The 26,313-nt window shown below is 56.0% G+C and overlaps 1 protein-coding gene across 1 annotated transcript in view; it reads right to left on the bottom strand.

Moving 5' to 3' along the window:
• Positions 1 to 26,313, bottom strand: part of LOC121272758 (voltage-dependent L-type calcium channel subunit alpha-1D-like) — a 150,335-nt gene that overhangs the window by 87,327 nt on the left and 36,695 nt on the right. The window contains 13 exon segments of the mRNA XM_041179539.1: positions 1,832 to 2,033; positions 3,809 to 3,955; positions 6,898 to 6,950; positions 7,054 to 7,161; positions 8,144 to 8,231; positions 11,015 to 11,121; positions 14,037 to 14,096; positions 16,070 to 16,199; positions 17,952 to 18,099; positions 19,314 to 19,394; positions 21,827 to 22,129; positions 23,714 to 23,815; positions 25,003 to 25,123. Coding sequence (XP_041035473.1) covers positions 1,832 to 2,033; positions 3,809 to 3,955; positions 6,898 to 6,950; positions 7,054 to 7,161; positions 8,144 to 8,231; positions 11,015 to 11,121; positions 14,037 to 14,096; positions 16,070 to 16,199; positions 17,952 to 18,099; positions 19,314 to 19,394; positions 21,827 to 22,129; positions 23,714 to 23,815; positions 25,003 to 25,123 — 1,650 coding nt within the window.

Below are 26,313 nucleotides of genomic sequence, written 5' to 3'. Positions count from 1 at the left end.
CAGACTAGGAGGGCCGGAAGGCCTGTTTTCTGTGCTGTAGTGTTCTATGGTTCTATGGTGCCAAGCTCGGAGGGGTGGCGGACGGTGAGGGTGGCGAGGGGTGGGGGGGTGGGCAGGTGAGCGGCAGGCACAGTTTGGTACGGGGAAGTGCGAGGTGACGCATTTTGCCAGATGGGATAGGGAGAGGCAGTGGGGACTTTAGCGACTTAAAGAGCGCGCAGGGAGGGAGGGAGGGACCCTGGGGGCTCTTGTGTGTAGCTCTCCAAATATGACGGGACATGTTGAGAGAGCGATTAATTGGTAAGCGGCGGTGTTGAGGACAGACGCAGGGAAGTTAAGGCTGGGCCTTTATCAGGCTCTGGTTAGGCCCCAACTGGAGCCCTGAGGCCTGTGGTGGCTGCCACACTTTAGGAAGGACGTGAGGGTCCCTCGAGAGGGGGGGGAGAGGCGGAGGGAGATTTACCAGAGCGGGGGGTCCAGGGACGAGGGGGATTTTGAACGACGAGGTTGGGTTGGAGAAGCCGGGAGCTCCTCGGAGTGAAGGGAGATTGAGGGGGAGGTTCGATCGAGGCGAACAAGATCAGGACAGGGTTGGATGAGGCAGACGAAGAAAAGCTGCTCCCATTGGCTGATCGAGCAAGGACTGGGGGAGGCGGGGTCACAGGTTTAAGGTTTTGGACAATGTCGGAGTGAGGGGGCGGTGTGAGGAGGAACTTTTTTTTACACAGCGACTGGTAAAGGTCTGGAACTCGCTGCCTACGAGGACAGGGGAAGCGGAGACCGTGAGACGTTTCAGACGTTTCAGAATTCATTTTTATTATTTATTCATTCACCGGATGTGGGGGGTCGCTGGCCGGGCCCAGCATTTATTGCCCATCCCTAATTGCCCCCTTGAGAAGGTGGTGGGTGAGCTGCCTTCTTGAGCCGCTGCAGTCCCCGTGTGGTGTAGGTACACCCACCGTGCTGTTAGGGAGGGAGTTCCAGGATTTTGTCCCGTGTGGTGTAGGTACACCCACCGTGCTGTTAGGGAGGGAGTTCCAGGATTTTGACTCAGCGACAGTGAAGGAACGGCCGATATATTTCCAAGTCGGGATGGTGAGTGACTCGGAGGGGAACTTGCAGGTGGTGGTGTTCCCCATGTGTCTGCTGCCCTTGTCCTTCTAGGTGGTAGAGGTGGTGGGTTTGGGCGGCGCTGTCGAAGGAGCCTTGGCGAGTTGCTGCAGTGCATCTTGTAGATGGTACACACACTGCTGCCCCTGTGCGTCGGTGGTGGAGGGAGTGAATGTATGTGGATGGGGTGCTGATCAAGCGGGGCTGCTTTTTCCTGGATGGTGTCGAGCTTCTTGAGTGTTGTGGGAGCTGCACTCATCCAGGCAAGTGGGGAGTATCCCATCACATTCCTGACAGGCTTTGGGGAGTCAGGAGATGAGTTACTCACCGCAGGATTCCCAGCCTCTGACCTGCTCTTGTAGCCACAGTATTTATATGGCTGGGTCCAGTTCAGTTTCTGGTCAACGGTAACCCCCAGGATGTTGATAGTGGGGTTTCAGCGATGGTAATGCCATTGAATGTGAAGGGGGTGCAGGGGGGGGTGGGGGGGGGGTAGGGGGTGGTTGACAGGCACTTGCAGGGCTACTGGGAGAGAATGGAGGAAAGGAGACTGAGCGGAGTGCTCCATGGGGAGTTAGCATGGACTGAATGGGCCAAATGGACCTCCTCTTGTGCCATAACAACTCAGTGACAAGGGCGGGCGTGAGGTCTTCCCTAGCCGAATATCTCCCCCCCCCCCCCCCCACCTACTTCCTCCGCCACCCCCAGCATTGGGACTCACCTGGTTCTTGTCGAGCTCGCAGTTCTGATATTCCTTCTCGCCCTGCTCCCGGAAGGTGATGATGACAAATCCCACGAAGATATTCATCATGAAGAACGCAATGATGATGATGTAGACAATGAAGAAGATGGAAATCTCCACACGGTAATTGTAGATAGGGCCCTCGTTTTCCGCGTTAGCATCTATGGCTTTGTACAGGAGGCTGCGAATGCACGCACATAGCAGGTATGAAGGACCTATTCTTATTTTCCCTGGACTGTTTGGCTTTATAAACTACCATGGCTGCAGCCAAAAGACATGTTCACTAGACCAGGATGAGGAATGTCTACAATGTTGCTATCCTGGGACAGAGTGTGCCATAAAGGAACAGAATGGTGCCAGAAAGGAGTTCTGGACTAAGGGGACCGCCTAATGACAGCATTTTAATTGGCTCCTGACCAGGTGATCAGAGTTTTGTGTGGTAACAGTGCAGACAGGACATTTTCTAGCCTGCAAAGAGGGAAGAACTGAAACCTCTCTCTCCTGTGTTTGTAAGATTCCAGTAATTCTGCCATAGTAGCAAGCAGGCTACCCCTCACATCTCTGTAACCTGCATCGGGGGATGATCTAGAGGCCGGAATTGGAGGAGCGCAGTCATCTCGGAGGGTTGTAGGAGGTTACAGAGATAGGGAGGGTTGTAGGGGCTGGAGGAGGTTACAGAGATAGGGAGGGTTGTAGGGGCTGGAGGAAGTTACAGAGATAGGGAGGGTTGTAGGGGCTGGAGGGGGTTGCAGAGATAGGAAGGGTTGTGGGGGCTGGAGGTGGTTACAGAGATAGGGAGGGTGGTAGGGGCTGGAGGGGGTTACAGAGATAGGGAGGGTTGTAGGGTCTGGAGGAGGTGACAGAAATGGGGAGGGTTGTAGGGTCTGGAGGAGGTTACAGAGTTAGGGAGGGCTTTCGGTGCTGGAGGAGGTCACAGAGATAAGGAGGTGTGAAGGGGGCTGGAGGAGGTTACAGAGATAGGGAGGGGTGTAGGGGCTGGAGGAGGTCACAGAGATAGGGAGGGGTGTAGGGGCTGGAGGAGGTGACAGAGATAGGGAGGGTTGTAGGGGCTGGAGGAGGTTACAGAGATAGGGAGGGGGCAAACTGCATGGAGGGATTTGGAATCGAGGGTGTGAATTTGAAAATGAAGGTGTTGCCGGACCGGGACCCAGTGTGGGTCAGCGAGTACAGGGGGTGCCGGGTGAACAGGACTCGATGCGAGCTGGGGACACAGTGGGGTGGGGGGCAGGGTTTTGGATGAGCCGAATTATAAGGGAGGGGTGACGATGGGAGGCCGGGCGAGAGGCCGTTGGGACAAAAGCGAGGCTGAGGGACACGGACAGGACAATAACTGGTCAGAAAGCGACAATGCCCGAACTGAGGTAGAACAGTAAGGACTGCATCCGCGAAAGAGAGGGAGAGAGAGAGAGGGAGAGAGAGAGAGGGAGGGAGAAAGGGAGAGAGGGAGAGAGAGAGGGAGGGAGAGAGGGAGAGAGGGAGGGGGAGGGAGAGAGAGACAGGGATAGAGAAAGAGAGAGGGAGAGAGAGAGAGGGAGCGAGATTGGGAAAGAGAGAGAAAGGGAGAGAGAGTGGGAAAGAGAGAGATGGATAAAGAGAGAGGGAGAGAGAGGGAGAGGGAATAGAAAGAGGGAGAGAGAGAAGAGAGAGAGAGGGAGAGAGAGACAGAGAGAGAAACGGAGGGAGTAAGAGAGAGAGAGAGAGAGAGAAACAGAGAAAGGGAGAGGGAGAGGGAGGGGGGAGAGAGAGAGAGGGAGAGAGGGGGAGACGGAGGTGGAGAGAGAGATAGAGAGAGAGAAGGGGATGGGTGGAAAGGCACAGAAAGAAAGCAGGGACTCAAAGAGTGGAGAGCTGGGAGCGGGGACCAGGAGCGAGCAATGGCACAGTGTGATCCCGCGCGGAGGAGGACAGAGGGAGGTGGGTGGGGGAGAGACTTACGCGGGCCAGCCCTCGAAGGTGGAGACGGTGAAGAGGGCCATCATCCCGGCCAGGACGTTGTCAAAGGTGAAGTCGTTGTTGTGCCAGATGCGCTGGCGCACCATGGGCTGGGTGACGTCTCCGTCCTTGAAGACGATGAAGGTGCCCCTGCAAGAGAGAGAGAGAGAGCAGGAGAGAGTGGGAGCGGGAGAGAGAGAGAGCGGGAGAGAGAGTGGGAGAGAGAGAGAGCGGGACAGAGAGTGGGACAGAGAGCAGGAGAGTGGGAGAGGGAAGAGAGCAGGAGAGAGAGTGGCAGCGGGAGAGAGAGAGAGCGGGAGCGGGAGAGAGAGCGGGAGAGAGAGAGCGCGGGAGAGAGAGAGAGCGGGAGTGGGAGAGAGAGAGAGCAGGAGAGAGAGCAGGAGCAGGAGAGAAAGCGGGAGCAGGAGAGAGAGAGACCGGGAGAGAGAGCGGGAGAGAGAGAGAGTGAGAGAGAGAGTGGGAGAGAGAGTGGGAGAGAGAGCGGGAGCAGAGAGGCAGGTCAGTCAGGCCCGAGGCACGTGGGCTGGGAACAGTTCCGACCATCCACGCACATGCCCTGCCTCTGGACAGTGAATCCTGTGGTAGTGGGGGGTGGGGTGAGTCCCCATCCCCCCATAGTTACCTCACGGACTCGATGATCCGGGCACCATATTTAAAGGGCAACTCCAACACCGCCCCCCCACTCCCCCCACCCCACCCCGACCCGACCCGTGACCATCTCGGCTCCTCCTCCTTGCTTTGGCTCCGAGTCAGCATCCAGGCTGAACCAGTCGAGCGCGATGAGCATCAGTTGTCTACCCCAGACTCACGTCGTCGAGCACAGAGCGACCGCTTCACGGGAGCATCAATTGGCCAAAGCCTGACCCCGAGTCATGTGAGGGGATGTCAGGGACAGGCGGCCGGAAGCTCGGTCAAAGAGGTCAGCTGTTTAAGGAGCGTCTTAAAGGAGGAGAGAGAGAGAGAGCGAGAGAGGGGGAAAGAGAGAGACACAGAGAGAGAGAGAGAGAGAGAGAGAGAGGGGGGGAGAGAGAGAGAGAGACAGAGAGTGAGAGAGAGGAAGAGAGAGAGACAGAGCGAGAGAGAGAGACAGAGAGCGTGAGAGAGATAGATAGAGAGAGAGACAGATAGAGAGAGAGAGAGAGACAGAGAGTGAGAGAGAGGAAGTGAGAGAGACAGAGAGAGCGACAGACAGAGAGGGACAGAGATAGAGAGAGAGAGAGAGAGAGACAGAGAGAGAGACAGAGAGCGAGAGAGAGAGACAGAGAGCGAGAGAGACAGAGTGAGAGAGAGAGTGATAGCGAGATAAAGAAAGAGAGAGAGAGAGAGAGAGACAGAAATAGAGGGAGAGAGATAGATAGATTGAGAGAGGGAGATAGAAAGAGAGAGAAACAGAGAGAGCGAGAGACAGAGACAGAGAGAGAGAGAGAAATAGAGAGACAGACAGGGAGAGAGAGAGAGAGAGGGAAGAGAGACAGAGAGAGACAGAGACAGAGAGCGATAGATAGAGACAGAGAGAGACAGGGAGAGAGAGAGAGATAGAGAGAGAGACAGATAGAGAGAGATAGAGAGGGAGAGAGAGAGAGAGATAGAGGGAGATAGAGAAAGAGGGAGAGAGAGACAGAAAGACAGAAAGAGAGAGGGAGAGAGAGAGAGATGGAGAGAGAGAGATAGAGAGACAGGGATAGAGAAAGAGATAGAGAGAGAGACAAACAGAGAAAGATAGAGAGAGAGAGGGAGAGGGGTGGAGAGGTTTAGGGCATGGCCGCCAATCAGGAGCTGCTGGAGAGGCCGGAATCGGAAGGTCTCTCCGTACCTTCTCTGGCAGACACTTCCACTCCCAGGGGGGTGGGATCGGGCCCTGGCTGGTAGCCCCTTGAAACAGGGGTTCAAATCCCAGCCCTGGCAGCTGGAGAAATCGTGTTCGATAACAACCCGTCTGACTCAGTGAGGTCCTTCAGGGGAAAGGAAGTCTGCCCTCCTGACTGGGCCTCTCCTACTTGTGGCTCCAGACCCGCAGCGATGGGGCTGAGTCCTGACCGTATCCGTCTCTGTCTCTCGCTCTCTCTGTTTCTCTCTCTTTCTATCTCCCTCTCTCAATCTATCTATCTCTCTCCCTCTATCCCGTATGACTGTATCGTGCCAGCAACTGACCGCTACGAGAGAGCAGCTTGGCATCACCTTGGCAAGGGCACCTACCAATGGGCAACAATGGCTGACATCGGCTCGTGCCAACATACGGAGGTAGACATACAACTGGGGCTGGCGATGGGGCCTAGCTCAGTGTAGTCCTGGGACACCTCACCACTCTCGCCACAGCTAGAGCCCATACAGCCACAATACAGAACCGACCTCCAACTTGTTCGGGTCCCAGACATGCAAGGTATCAGCCAAGGCTAAGACAGTCACCTTGGGGTTAGGGTGCAGGATCGAAACTCCGCTCCAGAGACTGGGGATCCATACTCCAGGCCTGGAACAGACACGCCCCCCCCACCCCTATACCAGCGCTGAGGGAGCGCCGCACTGTCGGAGGGTCAGTGCTGAGGGAGTGCCGCACTGTCGGAGAGTCAGTGCTGAGGGAGCGCGCACTGTCAGAGGGTCAGTGCTGAGGGAGTGCAACACTGTCAGAGCGTCAGTGCTGAGGGAGCGCCGCACTGTGGGAGGGTCAGTGCTGAGGGAGCGCCACACTGTCAGAGCGTCAGTGCTGAGGGAGCGCCGCACTGTTGGAGGGTCAGCGCTGAGGGAGTGCCGCACTGTCGGAGGGTCAGCACTGAGGGAGCGTCGCACTGTCGGAGGGTCAGCACTGAGAGAGAGCCGCACTGTTGGAGGGTCAGTGCTGAGGGAGAGCTGCACTGTTGGAGGGTCAGTGCTGAGGGAGAGCCACACTGTTGGAGGGTCACCACATCGGCTGTTTATGGGATCTTGCTGTACGCAATTTGGCTGCCGCATTTCCTAGAACAGGGATCCCACTTTTTAAAACAAAAACCTCCTTCCTTGGCAGTGGGGTGTTTCGGGACATCCTGAGCTGGGGGAAAGGGTTTGGAGAGACCCGGGTGTGTCTTTCAGAGACTTACCTGCACTCTTCAGGTGTGTGCTTGGCTTCATCTGTACAACTGTAAAACTTGCCCTGAAATGGGAATGTTTAAGGTGGCACGTTACAGCCAGACAACGGGTACAGGGCAAAGAGTGAAAGACAGAAGGGGAGATAAATACAGTCAAACTGCACCGACCTTAAATAGCTGGACCCCGATACAGGCAAACATGAACTGAAGAAGCGTCGTCACAATCATAATGTTCCCAATAGTTTTAATTGCGACAAAGACACATTGAACCACGTGCTGCAGGGAGAGAGAGAGAGAGACAGAGAGAGAGAGAGACAGAGAGAGAGACAGAGACAGAGAGAGAGAGAGACAGAGAGACAGAGAGAGACAGAGACAGAGAGAGAGAGAGAGACAAAGAGAGAGACAGAGACAGAGAGAGAGAGAGAGAGAGAGAGACAGAGAGAGAGAGACAGAGAGAGAGAGACAGAGAGAGATAGGGAGACAGAGAAAGAGAGAGAGAGGGAGAGAGAGGGAGAGGGAGATAGAGAAGGCGGGAGAGTAAAACAGATGGAGGCAGAAAGAAAAACAGAGAGAGTGAAAGGCCAAGAGAGAGAGGGAGACGAAGAGAGTTTTGATCAGTTGGCCATTAGGATGCAGGACATCCCCAGCTTCTCCCAGTATCCCTCAATCCCCACCTTCTCCCCGTATCCCTCAATCCCACCTTCTCCCCGTATCCCTCAATCCCACCTTCTCCCCGTATCCCTCAATCCCACCTTCTCCCCGTAACCCTCAATCCCACCTTCTCCCCGTATCCCTCAATCCCACCTTCTCCCCGTATCCCTCAATCCCACCTTCTCCCCGTATCCCCCAATCCTACCTTCTCCCCATATCCCTCAATCCCACCTTCTGCCCGTATCCCTCAATCCCACCATCTCCCCGTATCCCTCAATCCCACCTTCTCCCCATATCCCTCAATCCCACCTTCTGCCTGTATCCCTCAATCCCCAACTTCTCCCCGTATCCCTCAATCCCACCTTCTCCCCGTATCCCTCAATCCCACCTTCTCCCCGTATCCCTCAATCCCCACCTTCTCCCCGTATCCCTCAATCCCACCTTCTCCCCGTATCCCTCAATCCCCACCTTCTCCCCGTATCCTTCAATCCCCACCTTCTCCCTGTATCCCTCAATCCCCACCTTCTCCCCGTATCCTTCAATCCCCACCTTCTCCCCGTATCCCTCAATCCCCACCTTCTCCCCGTATCCTTCAATCCCCATGTACCTTCAGTCCCTTGGCCCTGTTAATAGCTCGAAGGGGTCTCAGCACCCTCAACACTCGCAGGATCTTTACCACTGACATCGCACTTGAACTGTGGACAGGAAACAGGGATTAACCTGACTGGAATTCTCTCTTTATTCAATCCTCAATGTGATATTATCTTTCAGACCCGATTTTCAAATCATACAAATACCCCTCCTTATCTCTGTAACCTTCTCCAGCCCCTACACCCCTCCCTATCTCTGTAACCTCCTCCAGCCCCTACACCCCTCCCTATCTCTGTAACCTCCTCCAGCCCCTACACCCCTCCCTATCTCTGTAACCTCCTCCAGCCCCTACAACCCTCCCTATCTCTGTAACCTCCTCCAGCCCCTACACCCCTCCCTATCTCTGTAACCTCCTCCAGCCCCTACACCCCTCCCTATCTCTGTAACCTCCTCCAGCCCCTACACCCCTCCCTATCTCTGCAACCTCCTCCAGCTCCTACACCCCTCCCTATCTCTGTAACCTCCTACAACCCTCCGAGATCTCTGCGCTCCTCCAATTCCGGCCTCTCGAACATCCCCCGATTCCCATCGCTCCACCATTGGCGGCCGGGCCTTCAGCTGCCTGGGGGGGGTGGGGGGGGTGGTGGGGTGCCTGAGCTTTGGAATTCCCTCCCTTTTGGTCCCCTCTCCCTAATATCTCCGCATGTGGCTCAGGGTCAGATTCTGTCTGACTTACTCTCCCGTGAATCGCCCTGGGGGAATGTTTCCCTGCGATTAAGTCGCTATATAAATGCAGGGGGGGGGGGGGGTTGTTGTTTGTCATCTTCACCCTGCTTCCTTCTCTCTTTTGGGATGTGGGGTTGAATGTTGGTTGCCCTCACCTGCCCTCTCAGGTGGACTTCAGAGACCCCACAGCCACAGTTGTAAGGAGAGTGGAGAGAGGGCTTGCCTCGGGGTGGGGGGGGGTGGGTGGGGCGGACGGGGTAGGGAGGGGGTGTGAGGGTAACCGGGGGTTTCCTTCCCGGTGCCCTGGGGGCCAATATTCATCCCTCAGCCAACGGTGGCTGAGAATCATCGCGATGTGGGATCTTGCTGTGCGCGAACTGGCGGCTGCCCATTCCCGACCTTACGGCAGTGACCTCACCTCGAGGGAAATCTCGGTGGGGGGAGTGGTGGTGGGCTTTGGGCCGTCCTGAGGTGGGGACAGGCGCCACAGAAGCGCAGAGGTGCATCTCTCTCTCCCCCCCACCTCCCCTGTGACCCGGCAAGTTTACTTCCTCGGTCTCCCCGTCCGATTCCCCCTCAGAAGCCGTTCCTCGTCTCCGCTTCCGGCCCCCTATTCTTCCTCACGTCCTTTCCCCACCTCCCCCGTCTCCCAATCCTTGTTCGATCAGCCAACGGGAACAACTTTCCTTCATCCACCTCATCCAAACCCTGTCCCGACCTCGTCCGCCTCGAACGAACCTCCCCCTCAATCTCCCTTCACTCCGTAGGACCTCCCGGCTTCTCCAACCCAACCTCGTCGTTCAAAATGCCCCTCGTCCCTGGACCCCCCCGCTCTGGTAAATCTCCCTCCGCCTCCCCCCCCTCCCCCCACCACCTCTCGAGGGACCCTCATGTCCTTCCTAAAGTATGGCAGCCGCCACAGGCCTCAGGGCTCCAGTTGGGGCCTAACCAGAGCCTGATAAAGGCCCAGACTTAACTTCCCTGCGTTTGTCTTCCATTTCAATATTTATGAATCCTTGATAATAGGGAGGCCATGGGCTGGTGGTATTGTCACTGGACTAGTAACCCCAGAGACCCAGGATAATGCCTCCGGGGCCTAAGTTCGAATCCCACCAGTAAAATCCACTAAGAACCTGGAGTTAAAAGATGGTCGTTGTTAGGGGGAAATAAAGGGATACAGTCCGAACTTATTGAAGGGAATGGATACTTAAAATATCCAAGCCTGCCATTGCGTTAACAGTTAAAGGGGGCCAGGCTGGACGGTGAGGAACCTGAACCTTGCACGTTCTCAGGGCTTGTGGCTATTAGCAAGGCCATACTGGATATAGGAAAATGCAAATATGATAGGTTGGGTGCTCTGGGAGTCAGACCAGAGCCTTAGATTGAAAAACAACCAAGATTGAGCCTGTTTATAGTAGATAAGAGAAGAACAGATGGTCGTAGTGGAAATAGGAGGGAAGGTCTCTGCCGGGGTGAGTGTAGGGACAGATGATTTATGTACCTTTGTTACCAGAGACTTGTCTGTTTAATGTAAACCTACATGTTGACGAGATCGGAATTTGGAAACTGTTCTTGTACGTGACCTATAATGTAAAAATATGGTGAACACTTGGAGTTTAGCAGAGTACTGTCCCAAGCTGTATTGAGATGGTCCTCTCCTTGCAATTGCTCGAATAAATGATGGTGCCCTGTACCTGAGACTCCTGTGGTCCTTTTGTCAAAGGGACCACAACAGTCGTAAAGATCTACCCGGTTCACTGATACCTCTTTAGGGAAGGAAATCGGTCCACATTCCTTCACTGTGGCTGGGTCAAGATCCTGGAACTCCCTCCCTAACAGCGCCACGGGTGTACCTACATCACACGGCGGGGTGGGGTGGGGGGGGGAGGGTTCAGGAAGGTGGCTCACCCACCACCTTCTCGAGGGGTAATTAAGGACGGGGGATAAATGCTGGGCCCGGCCAGAACCCTCGAATGAATAAAGAGGAAGAATAGGTCCTGTCGTGTTCAAAGATCGATACGCATGAACCCCCGGGTCCCTCTATCTGTACACGTCCTCTTTAATTCTCTGTTGCCTCATCCACCGCACCCCCTCAAGCCCCTCGGTTGAAATGCATCGCCTCCCATCTCTCTGTGTTGAATCCCAGGCAGGGTATACTCACTGGAGCCAGAAGGAGATGAGAGATACACTGACCACCAGTAGGTCCAACAGGTTGAAGGCATTTCTACAGAAGGACCCCGTGTGGAGGAACGCTCCAAATGTTGCCATCTGCAAAGCAGGGAGGAGAAACGAGGTGAGAGCTGAGGCGAGTTTTACAGCAGGAGGAACCGGCCCCTCTGCTCCACGCCTGTGTTTCTGCTAAACCCACCCCTCCCCACAACGGACTCCTCCCACCCCCTTACTTCATCTCCCCGCCGCCCCCCAACGACTCTGCCCACCACCCCCCCCAGTATCCTTCTATTCCTTTCTCCCTCATCCAACATTCCCCCCACACCCCCCCCCAACCCCCCCCACCACTACCCCTGCCTCAAATGCCTCGACACTTCTCGCCTCCTGGTTCAGTGAGCGTCATTCCCCCACCTCTGTCAGTAACGCTTTAATCATGGGAGCGTTGTTCATCTTCGAGGACCAGGGACATTCGGAAGAATTTGTGTTTTTTCTAAAAAAAAGACACCGTCCCTTAAAGGGTTTAATGCAGCCGAGGACTCCGGTTGCTGCTGTTCCTGGAAAAGACAGCATTTTACCAGAAAAGGTAATTAAGCAGTTTTAAAGGGGATGGAAACCTCTTGACACCACAGCCCCCGACCCCTGACCCCCGCCGGTGGACTGTTTACAAAAAGGGTCACACAGATGGTTTACGGCTTCGAGAAAACACCGTGCCTGGAGAACAGCGGTTAAAAAGCCAATGGGTTGGTGTTGCTTTGGGGAGAATACAAGAAGGACCAACTGCTTGAGTAAAGAAGACAGCAGCTCCCTGCAGTCCAGGGACAATCCTCAGCCGGATGTGAATATGTTCCAAAGTCGCTCCACGTTCTGCAATTGAGCATCTGCAAGTTTTCCTCGAGTCCGCCTGAAAAGTGGTGCAAGGGTCATCGATCGTGCCTCAGATCAGCGCTGAGAGACCAACTGTATAAGCCGGACACCTTCTCAAGGACTCCGCCTTCTATCCTTTTCCCCTGTGTGCGCAGGTGTGTGAGAGAGAGTATGAGAGAGCGTGTGTGTGTGTGTGAGAGTGTGTGTGTGTGTGTGAGAGAGTGTGAGTGTGTATGTGTGAGTGAGAGAGAGTGTGTGTATGTGTGTGTGCTCGTGTGCACAGGTGTGTGTATGTGTGTGCGTATGTATGAGAGATTGTGTGTGTGTGTGTGTGTGTGTATGTGTTCATGTGCACAAGTGAGTGTGTGAGAGTGTGTATGTGTGCGTGTGAGTCATTATGAGAGATTGTGTGTGTGTGTTTGTGTGTTCGTGTGCACAGGTGAGTGTGTGAGAGTGTGTATGTGTGTGTGTGAGTGAGTATGAGAGATTGTGTGTGTGTGTGTGTTCGTGTGCACAAGTGTGTGTATGTGTGTGTGTGTGAGTGAGTATGTGCGCAAAAGTGTGTGTGTGTGCACAAGTGTGTGTGTGAGTATGTGAGTGTGCGTGGTGTGTGTGAGTGAGTGTCTGTGTGTGTGTGAGTGTGTGTGTGTGTGTGTGTGAGTATGTGAGTGTGCGTCTGTGTGTGTGAGTGAGTGTCTGTGTGTGAGAGTGTGTGCATGAGAGAGAGAGAGAGTGTGTGTATGAGTGAGTCTGTGTGTGAGTGTGTGTGTGCGTGTGCAAAAGTTTGTGCATGAGAGTGTATCTGTGTGTGTGTGTGCGCAAATGTGTGTGAGTATGTGTGTGTGAGTATGTATGTGTGTGTATGTGTGTGTGTGTTTGAGTGTGCATCTGTGTGTGAGTGAGAGTCTGTGTGTGTAGGAGAGTGTGTGAGCGAGAGTGTGTGTGTGTGTGAGTGGGTCTGTGTGTGTGAGTGCATGTGCAAAAGTGTGAGTGAGAGTGTGTGTGAGAGAGAGAGAGAGAGAGAGCAAGAGAGAAAACGAGAGAGAGACAGAGAGAGCGAGTGAGTGAGAAAGAGAGAGGGAGAGAGCGAAACAGAGAGAGAGAGGGAAAGAGTGAGTGAGTGTGAGAGAGAAAGAGAGTGAGACAGAGAAAGAGAGTGAGTGAGAGAGAGAGAAAGAGGGAGAGTGAGGGAAAGGGAAAGAGGGATGGAGAGAGAGAAAGAGGGAGAGAGAGAGAGAAAGAGGGAGAGAGAGAGGGAGGGAGAGAGAGCGAAAGGGAAGGAGAGAGAGAGAGGGAAAGAGTGAGTGAGTGAGAGAGAGAGAAAGAGGGAGAGTGAGAGAAAGAGAATGAGAGGGAGAGAGCGAGAATGAGAGTGAGTGAGAGAGAAAGTAAGGGAGTGTGAAAGAGAGAGAGTGAGAGAGAGAAATAAAGAGGGAGAGAGAGAGAGAGAAGTCAGAGTCAAGACAGGAGGTCTGTCAGCAGCTTCCTCTCCCAGGCACCCTGCCCAGCCTCGAGGCGCCAATCCCTCAAAATCCGCTCCACTGGGCGGGGCGTGTCGTCCGTACACCCGACACCGGGACTCCCGAATCCACCGCTCCCGCTCGGAGCTCGAAACCCAGCAGAGAGACTCCCAGGGGGGCCTCGGGAACCCTCCTGGAGTCCCCTCAAAGCACCTGCGAAGAGGTCAAGCATCCCGGCTGGAGACCCCAGCGACCACCCCCCACCCCCCGAAATGGACAGCGTTCACCCAGGAAGGGGGTCGCGAGCAGGTCGAGAGATTGGGCCGGGAATGTCGTGCCGAGGATTCGGGGGGGTGCAGGAGGGAGTGTGCAGCCCCACCCCCGCCCCCCCCACCCCCCCTCCAAACCCGCTCGTGTGGCACAGTCTGCACGCGTCCACCCATTGGGCCTAGCGGCTATCTCAGAACCCGGTGTGAACGTGGGCCCATACCTGTGGGAACGCCTGACATGGAGACTTCAGAGGGAGACGGACGAAAGGAGGGTGGGTGGCGAACTGGAACCCCCCGTCACTCTGTCCGATCCAGGGGCAGGTACACATGGATGGGGAGGTCACGTGATTCAGGGGGAGAGAGAGAGGGTGGCGAATGAGCGCGGAGGGCTGGTGACATCAAGGCGGGAGGGAGAAGTTACCTTAAATAAGATCTCCACCGTGAAAATTGAGGTGAACGCGTAGTCGAAATAGCCCAGGATCTGGAAGACAGAGGTTTAAAAAATAACCACAAGGGGGTGAGTTGGAGGAAGCAGCAATCGTCACCCGCCACTCACCGCTGACGGTATAGCTCAGATCTGAAAAAATGCACTCTCTGCGATCCCTTAGTATCCTCTCGGTAAAAGGGGTCTGCGATGGGGAGACGCTCTCTACAAAAGGGGTCTCTGATGGGGAGACTCTATAAAAGGAGTCTCTGATGGGGAGACTCTCTCTATAAAAGGGGTCTCTGATGGGGAGACTCTCTCTATAAAAGGGGTCTCTGAGGGGGAGACTCTCTCTATAAAAGGGGTCTCCGATGGGGAGACTCTTTCTATAAAAGGAGTCTCTGAGGGGGAGATTCTCTATAAAAGGGGTCTCTGATGGGGAGACTCTCTCTATAAAAGGGGTCTCTGATGGGGAGATTCTATAAACAGGGTCTCCGATGGGGAGACTCTCTCTATAAAAGGGGTCTCCGATGGGGAGACTCTCTCTATAAAAGGGGTCTCCGATGGGGAGATTCTCTATAAAAGGGGTCTCTGATGGGGAGACTCTATAAAAGGGGTCTCTGAGGGGGAGATTCTCTATAAAAGGGGTCTCTGATGGGGAGACTCTCTCTATAAAAGGGGTCTCCGATGGGGAGACTCTCTCTATAAAAGGGGTCTCCGATGGGGAGACTCTCTCTATAAAAGGGGTCTCTGATGGGGAGACACTCTCTATAAAAGGGGTCTCTGATGGGGAGACTCTATAAAAGGGGTCTCCGATGGGGAGACTCTCTCTATAAAAGGGGTCTCTGATGGGGAGATTCTCTATAAAAGGGGTCTCTGATGGGGAGACTCTCTCTATAAAAGGGGTCTCCGATGGGGAGACTCTCTCTATAAAAGGGGTCTCCGAGGGGGAGACTCCCTCTATAGAAGGGGTCTCCGACGGGGAGACTCCCTCTATAAAAGGGGTCTCCGACGGGGAGACTCTCTCTATAAAAGGGGTCTCTGATGGGGAGATTCTCTATAAAAGGGGTCTCCGATGGGGAGACTCTCTCTATAAAAAGGGTCTCTGATGGGGAGATTCTCTATAAAAGGGGTCTCTGATGGGGGGACTCTCTCTACAAAAGGGGTCTCCGATGGGGAGACTCTCTCTATAAAAGGGGTCTCCGATGGGGAGACTCTCTCTATAAAAGGGGTCTCCGATGGGGAGACTCTCTCTATAAAAGGGGTCTCCGATGGGGAGACTCCCTCTATAAAAGGGGTCTCCGACGGGGAGACTCTCTCTATAAAAGGGGTCTCTGATGGGGAGATTCTCTATAAAAGGGGTCTCCGATGGGGAGACTCTCTCTAAAAAAGGGGTCTCTGATGGGGAGATTCTCTATAAAAGGGGTCTCCGATGGGGAGACTCCCTCTATAAAAGGGGTCTCCGATGGGGAGACTCTCTCTACAAAAGGGGTCTCCGATGGGGAGACTCCCTCTATAAAAGGGGTCTCCGACGGGGAGACTCTCTCTATAAAAGGGGTCTCTGATGGGGAGATTCTCTATAAAAGGGGTCTCCGATGGGGAGACTCTCTCTATAAAAGGGGTCTCTGATGGGGAGATTCTCTATAAAAGGGGTCTCCGATGGGGAGACTCCCTCTATAAAAGGGGTCTCCGATGGGGAGACTCTCTCTACAAAAGGGGTCTCCGATGGGGAGACTCCCTCTATAAAAGGGGTCTCCGAGGGGGAGACTCCCTCTATAAAAGGGGTCTCCGATGGGGAGACTCTCTCTATAAAAGGGGTCTCCGATGGGGGAGACTCCCTCTATAAAAGGGGTCTCCGATGGGGAGACTCTCTCTATAAAAGGGGTCTCCGATGGGGGAGACTCCCTCTACGGAAGGGGTCTCCGATGGGGAGAGCCCCCTGTGTAAGATCTGTCGGCGGGTTCAGACGCTTCATCGCCCTCCTACCGCGGCCTCCCTCCGCTCCAGCCCCCCCCCGGACTGGGACTCACGATGTTTCGGAAGGAGTGGGCTCGGATTGGGTCCTCCGCTGCCAGTGAGATGCTGCTGAAGATGATGAAGACGAGGATGAGGTTGGTGAAGATGTGGTGGTGGATGAGCTGGTGACATCCCACTCGGACCCTGGAGGAGAAGCAGGGGCTGTTAGCGCTGCGGCAGCCCTTCAAAAGCAGCAGCGCCGAAAAATTAGCCCATCGCCGCTGGCAACGCTTCCTGGTACACGTGAAACGCAGGCTGAATTGCGCCTAGCCCACAGCCAAGAAACAGGCCATTCGGCCCCTCTGCTCCGTGCCAATGCTTCGGCCCCACGCCAGCCTCCTCACACCCACCCACCACCCCCCCCACCGCTTCACCTCCCCCTCTGTCCCCCTCCCCTCCTATTCCTTTCCCCCCCCCGCTCATGCGTTTATCCAGCTTAAGTTCGAATGAATTAGGAACAGGACGAGGCCATTCGGCCCCTCGAGCCTGCTCCCCCCCGTTCGATAAGATCGCGGCTGATCCGATTGTTCCTCGACTCCACTTCCCTGTCCGCCTCCCCCCTCGTAACCCTCGACTCCCCCCTCGTCCATCAGAAATCTGTCTCACTCGGCCTTGAATATATTCAGTGACCCGGCCCCCACTGCTCTCAGGGGGAGGGGGGGGGAGAGAATTCCACAGACTGACCACCCTCTGAGACAAGAAATTCCTCCTCGTCTCCGTCTTCAATGGGAGACCCCTCATTCTGAAACTCTGCCCCCCTCCCTTCGTTCTAGAGTCCCCCTCCCACGAGGGGCAGGGAAACATCCCCTCAGCATCCACTCTGTCAAATCCCCTCCCCTCAGAATTATGCGTGGACAAGACCAGGACTAGGGGGCCATCAATATAAGACAGTCACTAATAAATCCGATTGGGGGCGAGGAATTCAGGAGAAATGTCTTAACCCAGAGAGCGGGGAGAATGTGGAACTCGCTCCCACAGGGAGGGGGGGGGTGGAGGTGAATCGTGTCGATGAGGGGGAGCTGGATAAACACTTGAGAGAGAAAGGGATTCAAATATAGGAACAGGAGGAGGCCCATTCAGCCCCTTCTTCCAGCCTGTTACACAGGAACAGGAGGAGGCCCATTCAGCCCATCCTCGAGCCTGTTACACAGGAACAGGAGGCCCCATTCAGCCCATCCTCGAGCCTGTTACACAGGAACAGGAGGAGACCATTCAGCCCCTCTCGAGCCTGTTACACAGGAACAGCAGGAGGCCATTCAGCCCCTCTCGAGCCTGTTACACAGGAACAGGAGGAGGCCCATTCAGCCCCTCTCGAGCCTCTTACATAGGAACAGGGCGAGGCCCATTCAGCTCCTCTCGAGCCTCTTACACAGGAACAGGAGGAGGCCATTCAGACCCCCTCCTTGAGCCTGTTACACAGGAACAGGAGGAGACCATTCAGCCCCTCTCGAGCCTGTTACACAGGAAGAGGAGGAGGCCATTCAGCCCCTCTGGAGCCTGTTCCTCCAGTCAATCAGACCACAGCTGACCTGTGTCTTAACTCCACCCACCTGCCTCGGTTCCGTAACCCTTCAATCCAACAACAATCTACCCATCTCGGCTTGGAGCTTTCCAACTGACCCCCATTGCCGGCGGTGCCCGCATCCCCATCTCCTGGCACAGCCGGTGTAAACCCCACCCATTCCTGGCCCTGTGCACGCACCGGGTGGTGGGTGGGGTGGCAGTGGTTGGGGGAGGGGGGTGAGGTGCGGTGTTTGGGTGGGTCACGAGTTCCGGGTGCCCCCCCCCACCCCGCCCCTCCCCCATCGCCCCCCCCCCCCCCCCACCGCCCCACGCCTCCGACGATCGCGGCGCACGCCCCAGAAGCCATGTCCCAAGGGAGCCCTTGGCACTTACGGGTTGGTGGAGCTGAGGAGGAAGAAGGCACTGCCCTCTGGGATGGGCACGATCTTCTCCTTGGGCGGGGCGAAGTTCGACAGCTCCTCCACCGTGGAGCCCACCAGGCTCTCCGCGCGACCTCCCTCGTCGTCTTCCCCTCCTCCGCCTGCCCCAGACAACAAACACTCGGGTCAGAGAGTGACAAACATCGGCCAGGGCTATTCCCGAGCACCCAGGCTACCATCTGTTGGGCAAGGTGGGCAGGGAAGGTGGCAGTTTCTAAGTGCCCAGGAACCACCACCTCCACAGCTGCGCCACCCAACACTTTAAAATGTCTCCTCCATGCTTCAGCTCACAGCCTAGCTTCTCAGTGCCCGCCTCCTTTGCTCAGACTCAACGCCTTCTCCTTTGCTCAGACTCAACGCCCTCCCCTTTGCTTGGAATCAACGCCCTCCCCTTTGCTGGTAGTCAACGCCCTCCCCTTTGCTAGTCAACGCCCTCTCCTTTGCTCAGAGTCAATGCCCTACCCTTTGCTCGGAGTCAACGCCCTCCCCTTTGCTCTGAATCAACACCCTCTCCTTTGCTCAGAGTCAACGCCCTCTCCTTTGCTCAGAGTCAACGCCCTCCCCTTTGCTCGGAATCAACGCCCTCCCCTTTGCTCGGAGTCAACGCCCTCTCCTTTGCTCGGAGGGAACTCCCAGGGCCTGACCAATTGAGCACAGTGAACTACAGGTGAATTACCAGGCTCGCATAGCTGAACGCGGAATAATCGAACACCACGCTCTCTCCCCTGCCTACTTGGAAGTAAATTTCACCTCGTGATCACCGTCCTCCAGGTATTCTGGTCCGCTCACGTTCCACTTTGCGTGGTCATTCAGCGGAGCGGTGTTGGGGACCGAGCAGTCGTTTGAACATGCCCCACGCCAGATGGACGTGATACAGGCGTGCAAACCATCAGGGAAGGTTGACCAGCCAGGGGTTTTTTACTCTAGAAAAGAGGAGGCTGAGGGGGTGACCTGATCGAGCTCTTTAAAATGATGGAAGGGGTTTCGATAGGGTCGACGTAGAGAAGATGTTTCCACTTGTGGGGTCAGGGAGAGAGACCAGAACTGGGGGGGGGCCATCAATATAAGACAGTCCCTAATAAATCCGATCGAGGGAGGAGGGAATTCAGGAGAAAGGTCTTTACCCAGAGAGCGGGGAGAATGTGGAACTCGCTCCCACAGGGAGGGGGGGGTCAAGGCAAAAATTGCGCAGATCCAGCCCCTCCTCCCCCCACCCCAACCACCACCACCGACCCCTCCCAGCCTTCCACCGCATTGGCACGCTCCACCCCGGGGGGGGCCCAGGGAAGAAAGGGGCCTGCAATTGTATACCCACCTTCCACCTCCCTCAGGACACCCCGAAGCGCTTTGCAGCCAGCGGAGGGCCTGCCTCGCGACTGTAGCCGCCGTCGGAGGGCTGCACACAGCAAGATCCCAAAAACAGCAGTCCGACGACGGGCCAGGTTCAAATTGTGCACAGCAAGATCCCACAAACAGCAATATTATGTACATGTATATAATATACACACATATACATATATATCAATGTGATATACATAGCTCACTGGAGATGGCAGGACATGGGGAGAGAGCAGTTGATAAAACATATGGTATCTTAGGATTTATTAATAGGGGCATTGAGTACAAGGGTAAGGAGGTCATGTTGACCTTGTATAAGGCACTAGTTGGTCCTCATCTGGAACACATCATCCTGTTCTGGGCGCCACACTTGAGGAAGGATGTGAAGGATTCCGAGATAGCACAGAGGAGATTCACGAGAATGATTCCCGGAATCAAGAACTGTAGCCTCGAGGATAGATGGGAGAGGTCAGGACTCTTACCCTTGGAAACAAAGGCGGCTGAGAGGAGACTTGATGGTGGTATTCAAGATCCTGAAGGGGTAAGGACAGGGTAAATAGGGAGAAACGGTTCCCACTCAAGAGAACATCCAAGCAATCGAGGGCACAGGTTCAAAATAATTGGCTAAAAGGAGTGAAAGTGAAGTGAGGGGAAGTGTTTTCAGCCGGAGAGTGGGTTGGAGTCTGGAACGAGCTCCCCGAGAGGGTTGTGGGGGAGGCAGGTTCGATCAAGGTACCCAAAAGGGAATTGGTACTGCCCACCTGAAAAGGGAGAGGGTGCAGGGTGACGGGGGTAAGGGGCAGGGGAGTGGGACGAGGCGGAACGCTCTTTCAGAGAGACGGTACAGGCTCGATGGGCTGAATAACCTCCTTCTGCACTGTAAAGGTTTTGAGATTCCATGATAATGTCCCAGGTCATCTGTCTTGAGTGATGTTGGTTCAGGGATAAACATTGAGTCACACGACAGAAGAATGTCCACTCCGGTTATTCCGCCAATCACAGCCATAGGCAGACGGGGGCCTCGGGTTTAATGTCTCAGAGAGTGGACCTCCGACAGTGCGGCTCTCCCTCAGCACTGACCCTCCCACAGTGTGGCTCTCCCTCAGCACTGACCCTCCGACTGCGCTGTTCTCCCTCAGCACTGACCCTCCCACAGTGCGGTGCTCCCTCAGCACTGACCCTCCCACAGTGCGGTGCTCCCTCAGCACTGACCGTCCAACAGTGTGGCTCTCCCTCAGCACTGACCCTCCGACAGTGCGGCTCTCCCTCAGCACTGACCCTCCGACAGTGCGGCGCTCCCTCAGCACTGACCCTCCGACAGTGCGGTGCTCCCTCAGCGCTGACCCTCCAACAGTGCGGTGCTCCCTCAGCACTGACCCTCCAACAGTGCGGCGCTCCCTCGGCGCTGACCCTCCGACAGTGCCGCGCTCCTTCAGCACTGACCCTCCGACAGTGCGGCTCTCCCTCAGCACTGACCCTCCGACAGCGCGGCTCTCCCTCGGCACTGACCCTCCGACAGCGCGGCGCTCCCTCGGCACTGACCCTCCGACAGCGCGGCGCTCCCTCGGCACTGACCCTCCGACAGCGCGGCACTCCCTCAGCACTGACCCTCCGACAGCGCGGCGCTCCCTCGGCACTGACCCTCCGACAGCGCGGTGCTCCCTCAGTACTGATGTTTCGACAGTGCGGCGCTCCCTCAACACTGACCCTCTGACAGTGCGGCGCTCCCTCAGCACTGACCCCTGGAGAGTGCGGCGCTCCCTCAGCACGGACCCTCTGACAGTGCGGCGCTCCCTCAGCACTGACCCTCCGACAGTGCGGCGCTCCCTCAGCACTGACCCTCCGACAGTGCGGAGCTCCCTCAGCACTGACCCTCTGACAGTGCGGCGCTCCCTCAGCGCTGACCCTCCGACAGTGCGGTGCTCACTCAGCACTGACCCTCCGACAGTGCGGCGCTCCCTCAGCACTGACCCTCCGACAGTGCGGAGCTCCCTCAGCACTGACCCTCCGACAGTGCGGCGCTCCCTCAGCGCTGACCCTCCCACAGTGCGGTGCTCCCTCAGCACTGACCCTCCGACAGTGCGGCACTCCCTCAGCACTGACCCTCCAACAGTGCGGCGCTCCCTCAGCGCTGACCCTCCGACAGTACGGCTCTCCCTCAGCACTGACCCTCCGACAGCGCGGCGCTCCCTCAGCACTGACCCATGGAGAGTTCGGCGCTCCCTCAGTACCTGCACTGTTGCGATGGTAGCCTGTCGGGGGGGGGTGTTGGGCCTGGATTATGGGGGTTGAGGCTCTGATGTGTGCCCTCAAACCCAGGAGCGGTGCCTCTTCAGGGGATCAGGTGACCGATTGGGACACATTCCTTGCCGGAATTCCTAATGTGTCGAGACAGAAAGCCAGCCGAAGGTGGGTCAGTGCCACAAGCGGATTGCAGAGCTCCGTCCCACCACCCCCACTTCATATACTCGGCTGAACAGGACCTCTTACCTCCTGTGTCACTCAAGTCTTCCTCCTGCCCATAATCTTCACCCTGTCCCGCCGGAGGAAAAGCAATGCAGAGGATCAAAAACACTGTTCGGCTTTCCGTCCAGTATCCGGCAATGGAAATCTCGGAGAGTGTGGCAAAAGGTACTGGGTACACCGACCCAGGGACAGCAGCTCGGAGGCTTTGAGGAGCTGGGCAGTCATCGATTGGATCAGAGACACAAGGGGAGCTGCGGGGTGACAGGTACTCGAAACAGGAAAGGGAGCAAACCAGATTAATAGGATCATCGAAAAGCGAACCAAACACTGGGAATCGTTTGGAGACGGATAGAATTAAGTAGCTCAGGCTGACGATAAACATGTAGCTAACCTTGGTTAGACCTCGCACGGAATACCATGCACAGTTCCGCTCTCCGAATCCCACTCGGAATACCGTGCACAGTTCCAGGTTGTAGGAGCTGGAGGAGGTTACAGAGATAGGGAGGGTTGTAGGGGCTGGAGGAGGTTACAGAGTTAGGGAGGGTTGTAGGGGCTGGAGGAGGTTACAGAGATAAGGAGGGTTGTAGGGACTGGAGGAGCTTACAGTGATAGGGAGGGTTATAGGGACTGGAGGAAGGTACAGAGATAGGGATGGGTTGTTGGCACTGGAGGAGGTTACAGAGATATGGAGGGCTGTAGGGGCCGGAGGAGGTTACAGAGATAGGGAGGGTTATAGGGGCTGGAGGAGGGTACAGAGAAAGGGAGGGTTGTAGGGGCTGCAAGAGGTTACAGAGCTAGGGATGGGTGTAGGGGCTGGAGGAGGGTACAGAGATAGGGAGGGTTGTAGGGGCTGGAGGAGGTTACAGAGCTAGGGATGGGTGTAGGGGCTAGAGGAGGGTACAGAGATAGGGAGGGTTGTAGGGGCTGGAGAAGGTTACAGAGATAGGGAGGGTTGTAGGGGCTGGAGGAGGTTACAGAGATAGGGAGGGTTGTAGGGACTGGAGGAGGTTACAGAGATAGGGAGGGGTGTAGGGGCTGGAGGAGGTTACAGAGATAGGGAGGGGTGTAGTGGCTGGAGGAGGTTACAGAGATAGGGAGGGTTGTAGGGACTGGAGGAGGTTACAGAGATAGGGAGGGTGATTTTTAAATGGAGGTGTGTCCGGCCAGAGGGCCAGTGTGGGTGAGCGGGTGTGATGGGCGATTGGGTCTCAGTGCGAGTCGGGAGATGGGTAAGCGATGGTTTTGTTGACCAGTCCGACATTCTTACCTTCGTGTGGTTCGGATCTTTCCCCAGTTCGCTGCTGCTCATGTCCACACTGTGAAAGAGAGAGGAGCGTCAGGCTCTGGAATGTTCCGGGCCAGGCCGAGTCTGCAGGTTAATGACCAGAGGGCTGTAGGCCTCAGGCTTTGGCAGGTGCAAACGGCTCTGGGCCCCGCCCTACCCTCTGACCCCAAGGGGGCACGTCAGGTTCCTCAGGCACCTGGGCCAGGGGGCAATCATCGTGGGGGGGGTGGGGAGGGGTTGGGGGGGTATGTGTGGCAGGGGCGTTAGACAGTTGGGGGGTGTGGTACTGCACGCAGCCCGATCGTCTCTGTTGTCACCACGGGGCCTGGTGTTGGTCACAGCCGACACCCAGGCTCTCTAAACCCTCTGCACAGCTCGACGGCCGGCCTCGGGCTGTTCGACTGGGAGTGGCCTCACGTGGGCCTGCGTCGGAATCCCCAGCGCCGCGCGGCGTTGCCAGGGAGAGGTGCTGAACGGAGATGGGGTTCAGGATCATTCTGCCACCCCCCCCCCTTAGCAGGCCAGCCTAGGGGGTCACCCTCCCCGCCCGCCAATGCCCCACTGCCGTGGCCGCGCTGTTAGCCCCGCGGCACTCCCACTCGCCGAGGGTGCACAAAGCCTCATACGTCACCTCCCCTTGCCATCCTTCTGGCCCCTCTTGGCATCACCACTGTCGGCATCTGCCAGGTTGTCCACGGCGATAGCCAAAAACACGTTCAGCAGGATATCTGGGTCAAAAGGATTCAGGGAAAAGCAACCCGGCACAAAACTGCTTCAGGCAACTCCAGCACGGGGTTAGATACCCAGTAAACCTCCCTCTACACCGTCCCCATCAAACACTCCCAGGACAGGTACAGCACGGGGTTAGATACCCAGTAAACCTCCCTCTACACCGTCCCCATCAAACACTCCCAGGACAGGTACAGCACGGGGTTAGATACCCAGTAAACCTCCCTCTACACCGTCCCCATCAAACACTCCCAGGACAGGTACAGCACGGGGTTAGATACAGAGTAAATCTCCCTCTACACCGTCCCCATCAAACACTCCCAGGACAGGTACAGCACGGGGTTAGATACAGAGTAAATCTCCATCTACACTGTCCCCATCAAACACTCCCAGCAAAGGTACAGCACGGGGTTAGATACAGAGTAAAGCTCCCTCTACACCGTCCCCATCAAACACTCCCAGAACAGGTACAGCATGGGTTTAAATACAGAATAAAGATCCCTCTACACTGTCCCCATAAAAACACCCCCACCAGAGGTACTGCACGGTGTTAGATATAGAGTAACGCTCCCTCTTCACTATCCCCATCAAACATTGCCAGGACAGGTACAGCACGGTGTTAGATACAAAGTAATGCTCACTCTACACCGTCCCCTTCAAATACTCCCAGGACAGTTAGAGTACGGGGTTAGATACAGAGTAAATCTCCCTCTACACCGTCCCCATCAAACACTCCGAGGACAGGTACAGCACGGGGCTAGATACAGAGTAAAGCTCCCTCTACACCGTCCCCATCAAACACTCCCAGGACAGGTACAACACGGGGTTAGATACAGAGTAAAGCTCCCTCTACACTGTCCCCATCAAACACTCCCAGGACAGGTACAGCACGGGGTTAGACACAGAGTAAATCTCCCTCTACACCGTCCCCATCAAACACTCCGAGGACAGGTACAGCACGGGGTTAGATACAGAGTAAATCTCCCTCTACACCGTCCCCATCAAACACTCCCAGGACAGGTACAGCACGGGGTTAGATACAGAGTAAAGCTCCCTCTACACCGTCCCCATCAAACACTCCCAGGACAGGTACAGCACAGGGTTAGATACAGAGTAAAGCTCCCTTGTGATGACGGAGCGCTCCATCCGGAAGCAATGCCACGGGTGGGCGGCCAGTGAAGGATACAATTGCCGCAGATGAAGAGGATGATGAAATAAATGGAGACGAGCATCCCGGGAAAGTAGGGCCCTCCGAAGGCCATGATCCCGTCGTACATCACCACATTCCAGTCCTCCCCGGTCAGGATCTGTGGAGGAGGGAGGGGACGGTTACGGGGGTGGGGGTGGGGGTGGGGGCGGGGTGGGGGGAGCAGAAGGAGAGGGACCGGCGGGTTTGCAGTCAGCTTCGTTGGATTTCCGGGAATCGTGCGACGGTCGGAGCACAGGACGAGTCCCTTCGGCCCCCACACCCACCCCCCACCCCCGCCACCCCCACAAGCCCCTCCACCACCCCTGCCTGTGCTGGCCCAGATCTCACCCCACCCCCCGCTCCAGGTAATGATCCGATTGCCCCCCTATCGAACGCCTCGATCGACCCTGCTTTCCACCCCGCACACACTCTCGAGGCAGAGCGCGTTCCGGATCCTCGGATGGGCTTCTAAGGAGTCACGGGTTGAAAGGTTATGGGGCAGAGGGCGGGAAATCTTGGAGTTGAGGCCAAAATGGGATCGGACCTGATCGTATCGGAGAGGCTAAGAGAGAGAGAGAGAGAGAGAGAGGGGCTGAGAGAGAGAGAGAGGGAGAGGCTGAGAGAGAGAGAGGGGCTGAGAGAGAGAGAGAGAGAGAGGCTGAGAGAGAGAGAGGGGCTGAGAGAGAGAGAGAGGCTGAGAGAGAGAGAGAGAGGCTGAGAGAGAGAGAGAGAGGGACTGAGAGAGAGAGAGAGAGGCTGAGAGAGAGAGAGGGGCTGAGAGAGAGAGAGAGAGAGAGAGGCTGAGAGAGAGAGAGAGGCTGAGAGAGAGAGAGAGAGGCTGAGAGAGAGAGAGAGAGGGACTGAGAGAGAGAGAGAGAGGCTGAGAGAGAGAGAGGGGCTGAGAGAGAGAGAGAGAGAGAGAGGCTGAGAGAGAGAGAGAGAGAGAGAGAGGCTGAGAGAGAGAGAGGCTGAGAGAGAGAGAGAGAGAGAGGCTAAGAGAGAGAGAGAGGCTGAGAGAGAGAGAGAGAGAGAGAGGCTGAGAGAGAGAGAGAGGGGCTGAGAGAGAGAGAGAGGCTAATAGAGAGAGGGGGACTAATAGAGAGGGGCTAAGCGAGAGAGAGAGAGAGAGAGAGAGAGGGGCTGAGAGAGAGAGAGAGAGAGAGAGGGGCTGAGAGAGAGAGAGAGAGAGGGGCTGAGAGAGAGAGAGAGAGAGAGAGAGGCTGAGAGAGAGAGAGAGGGGCTGAGAGAGAGAGAGAGGCTAATAGAGAGAGGGGGACTAATAGAGAGGGGCTAAGCGAGAGAGAGAGA

Source organism: Carcharodon carcharias, chromosome 35 (genome assembly GCF_017639515.1).
Source record: "Carcharodon carcharias isolate sCarCar2 chromosome 35, sCarCar2.pri, whole genome shotgun sequence".
NCBI classification, from domain to species: domain Eukaryota; kingdom Metazoa; phylum Chordata; class Chondrichthyes; order Lamniformes; family Lamnidae; genus Carcharodon; species Carcharodon carcharias.
Note: the sequence above shows the minus strand (reverse complement) of the source record. Positions and strands in the feature narration are given on the sequence as shown.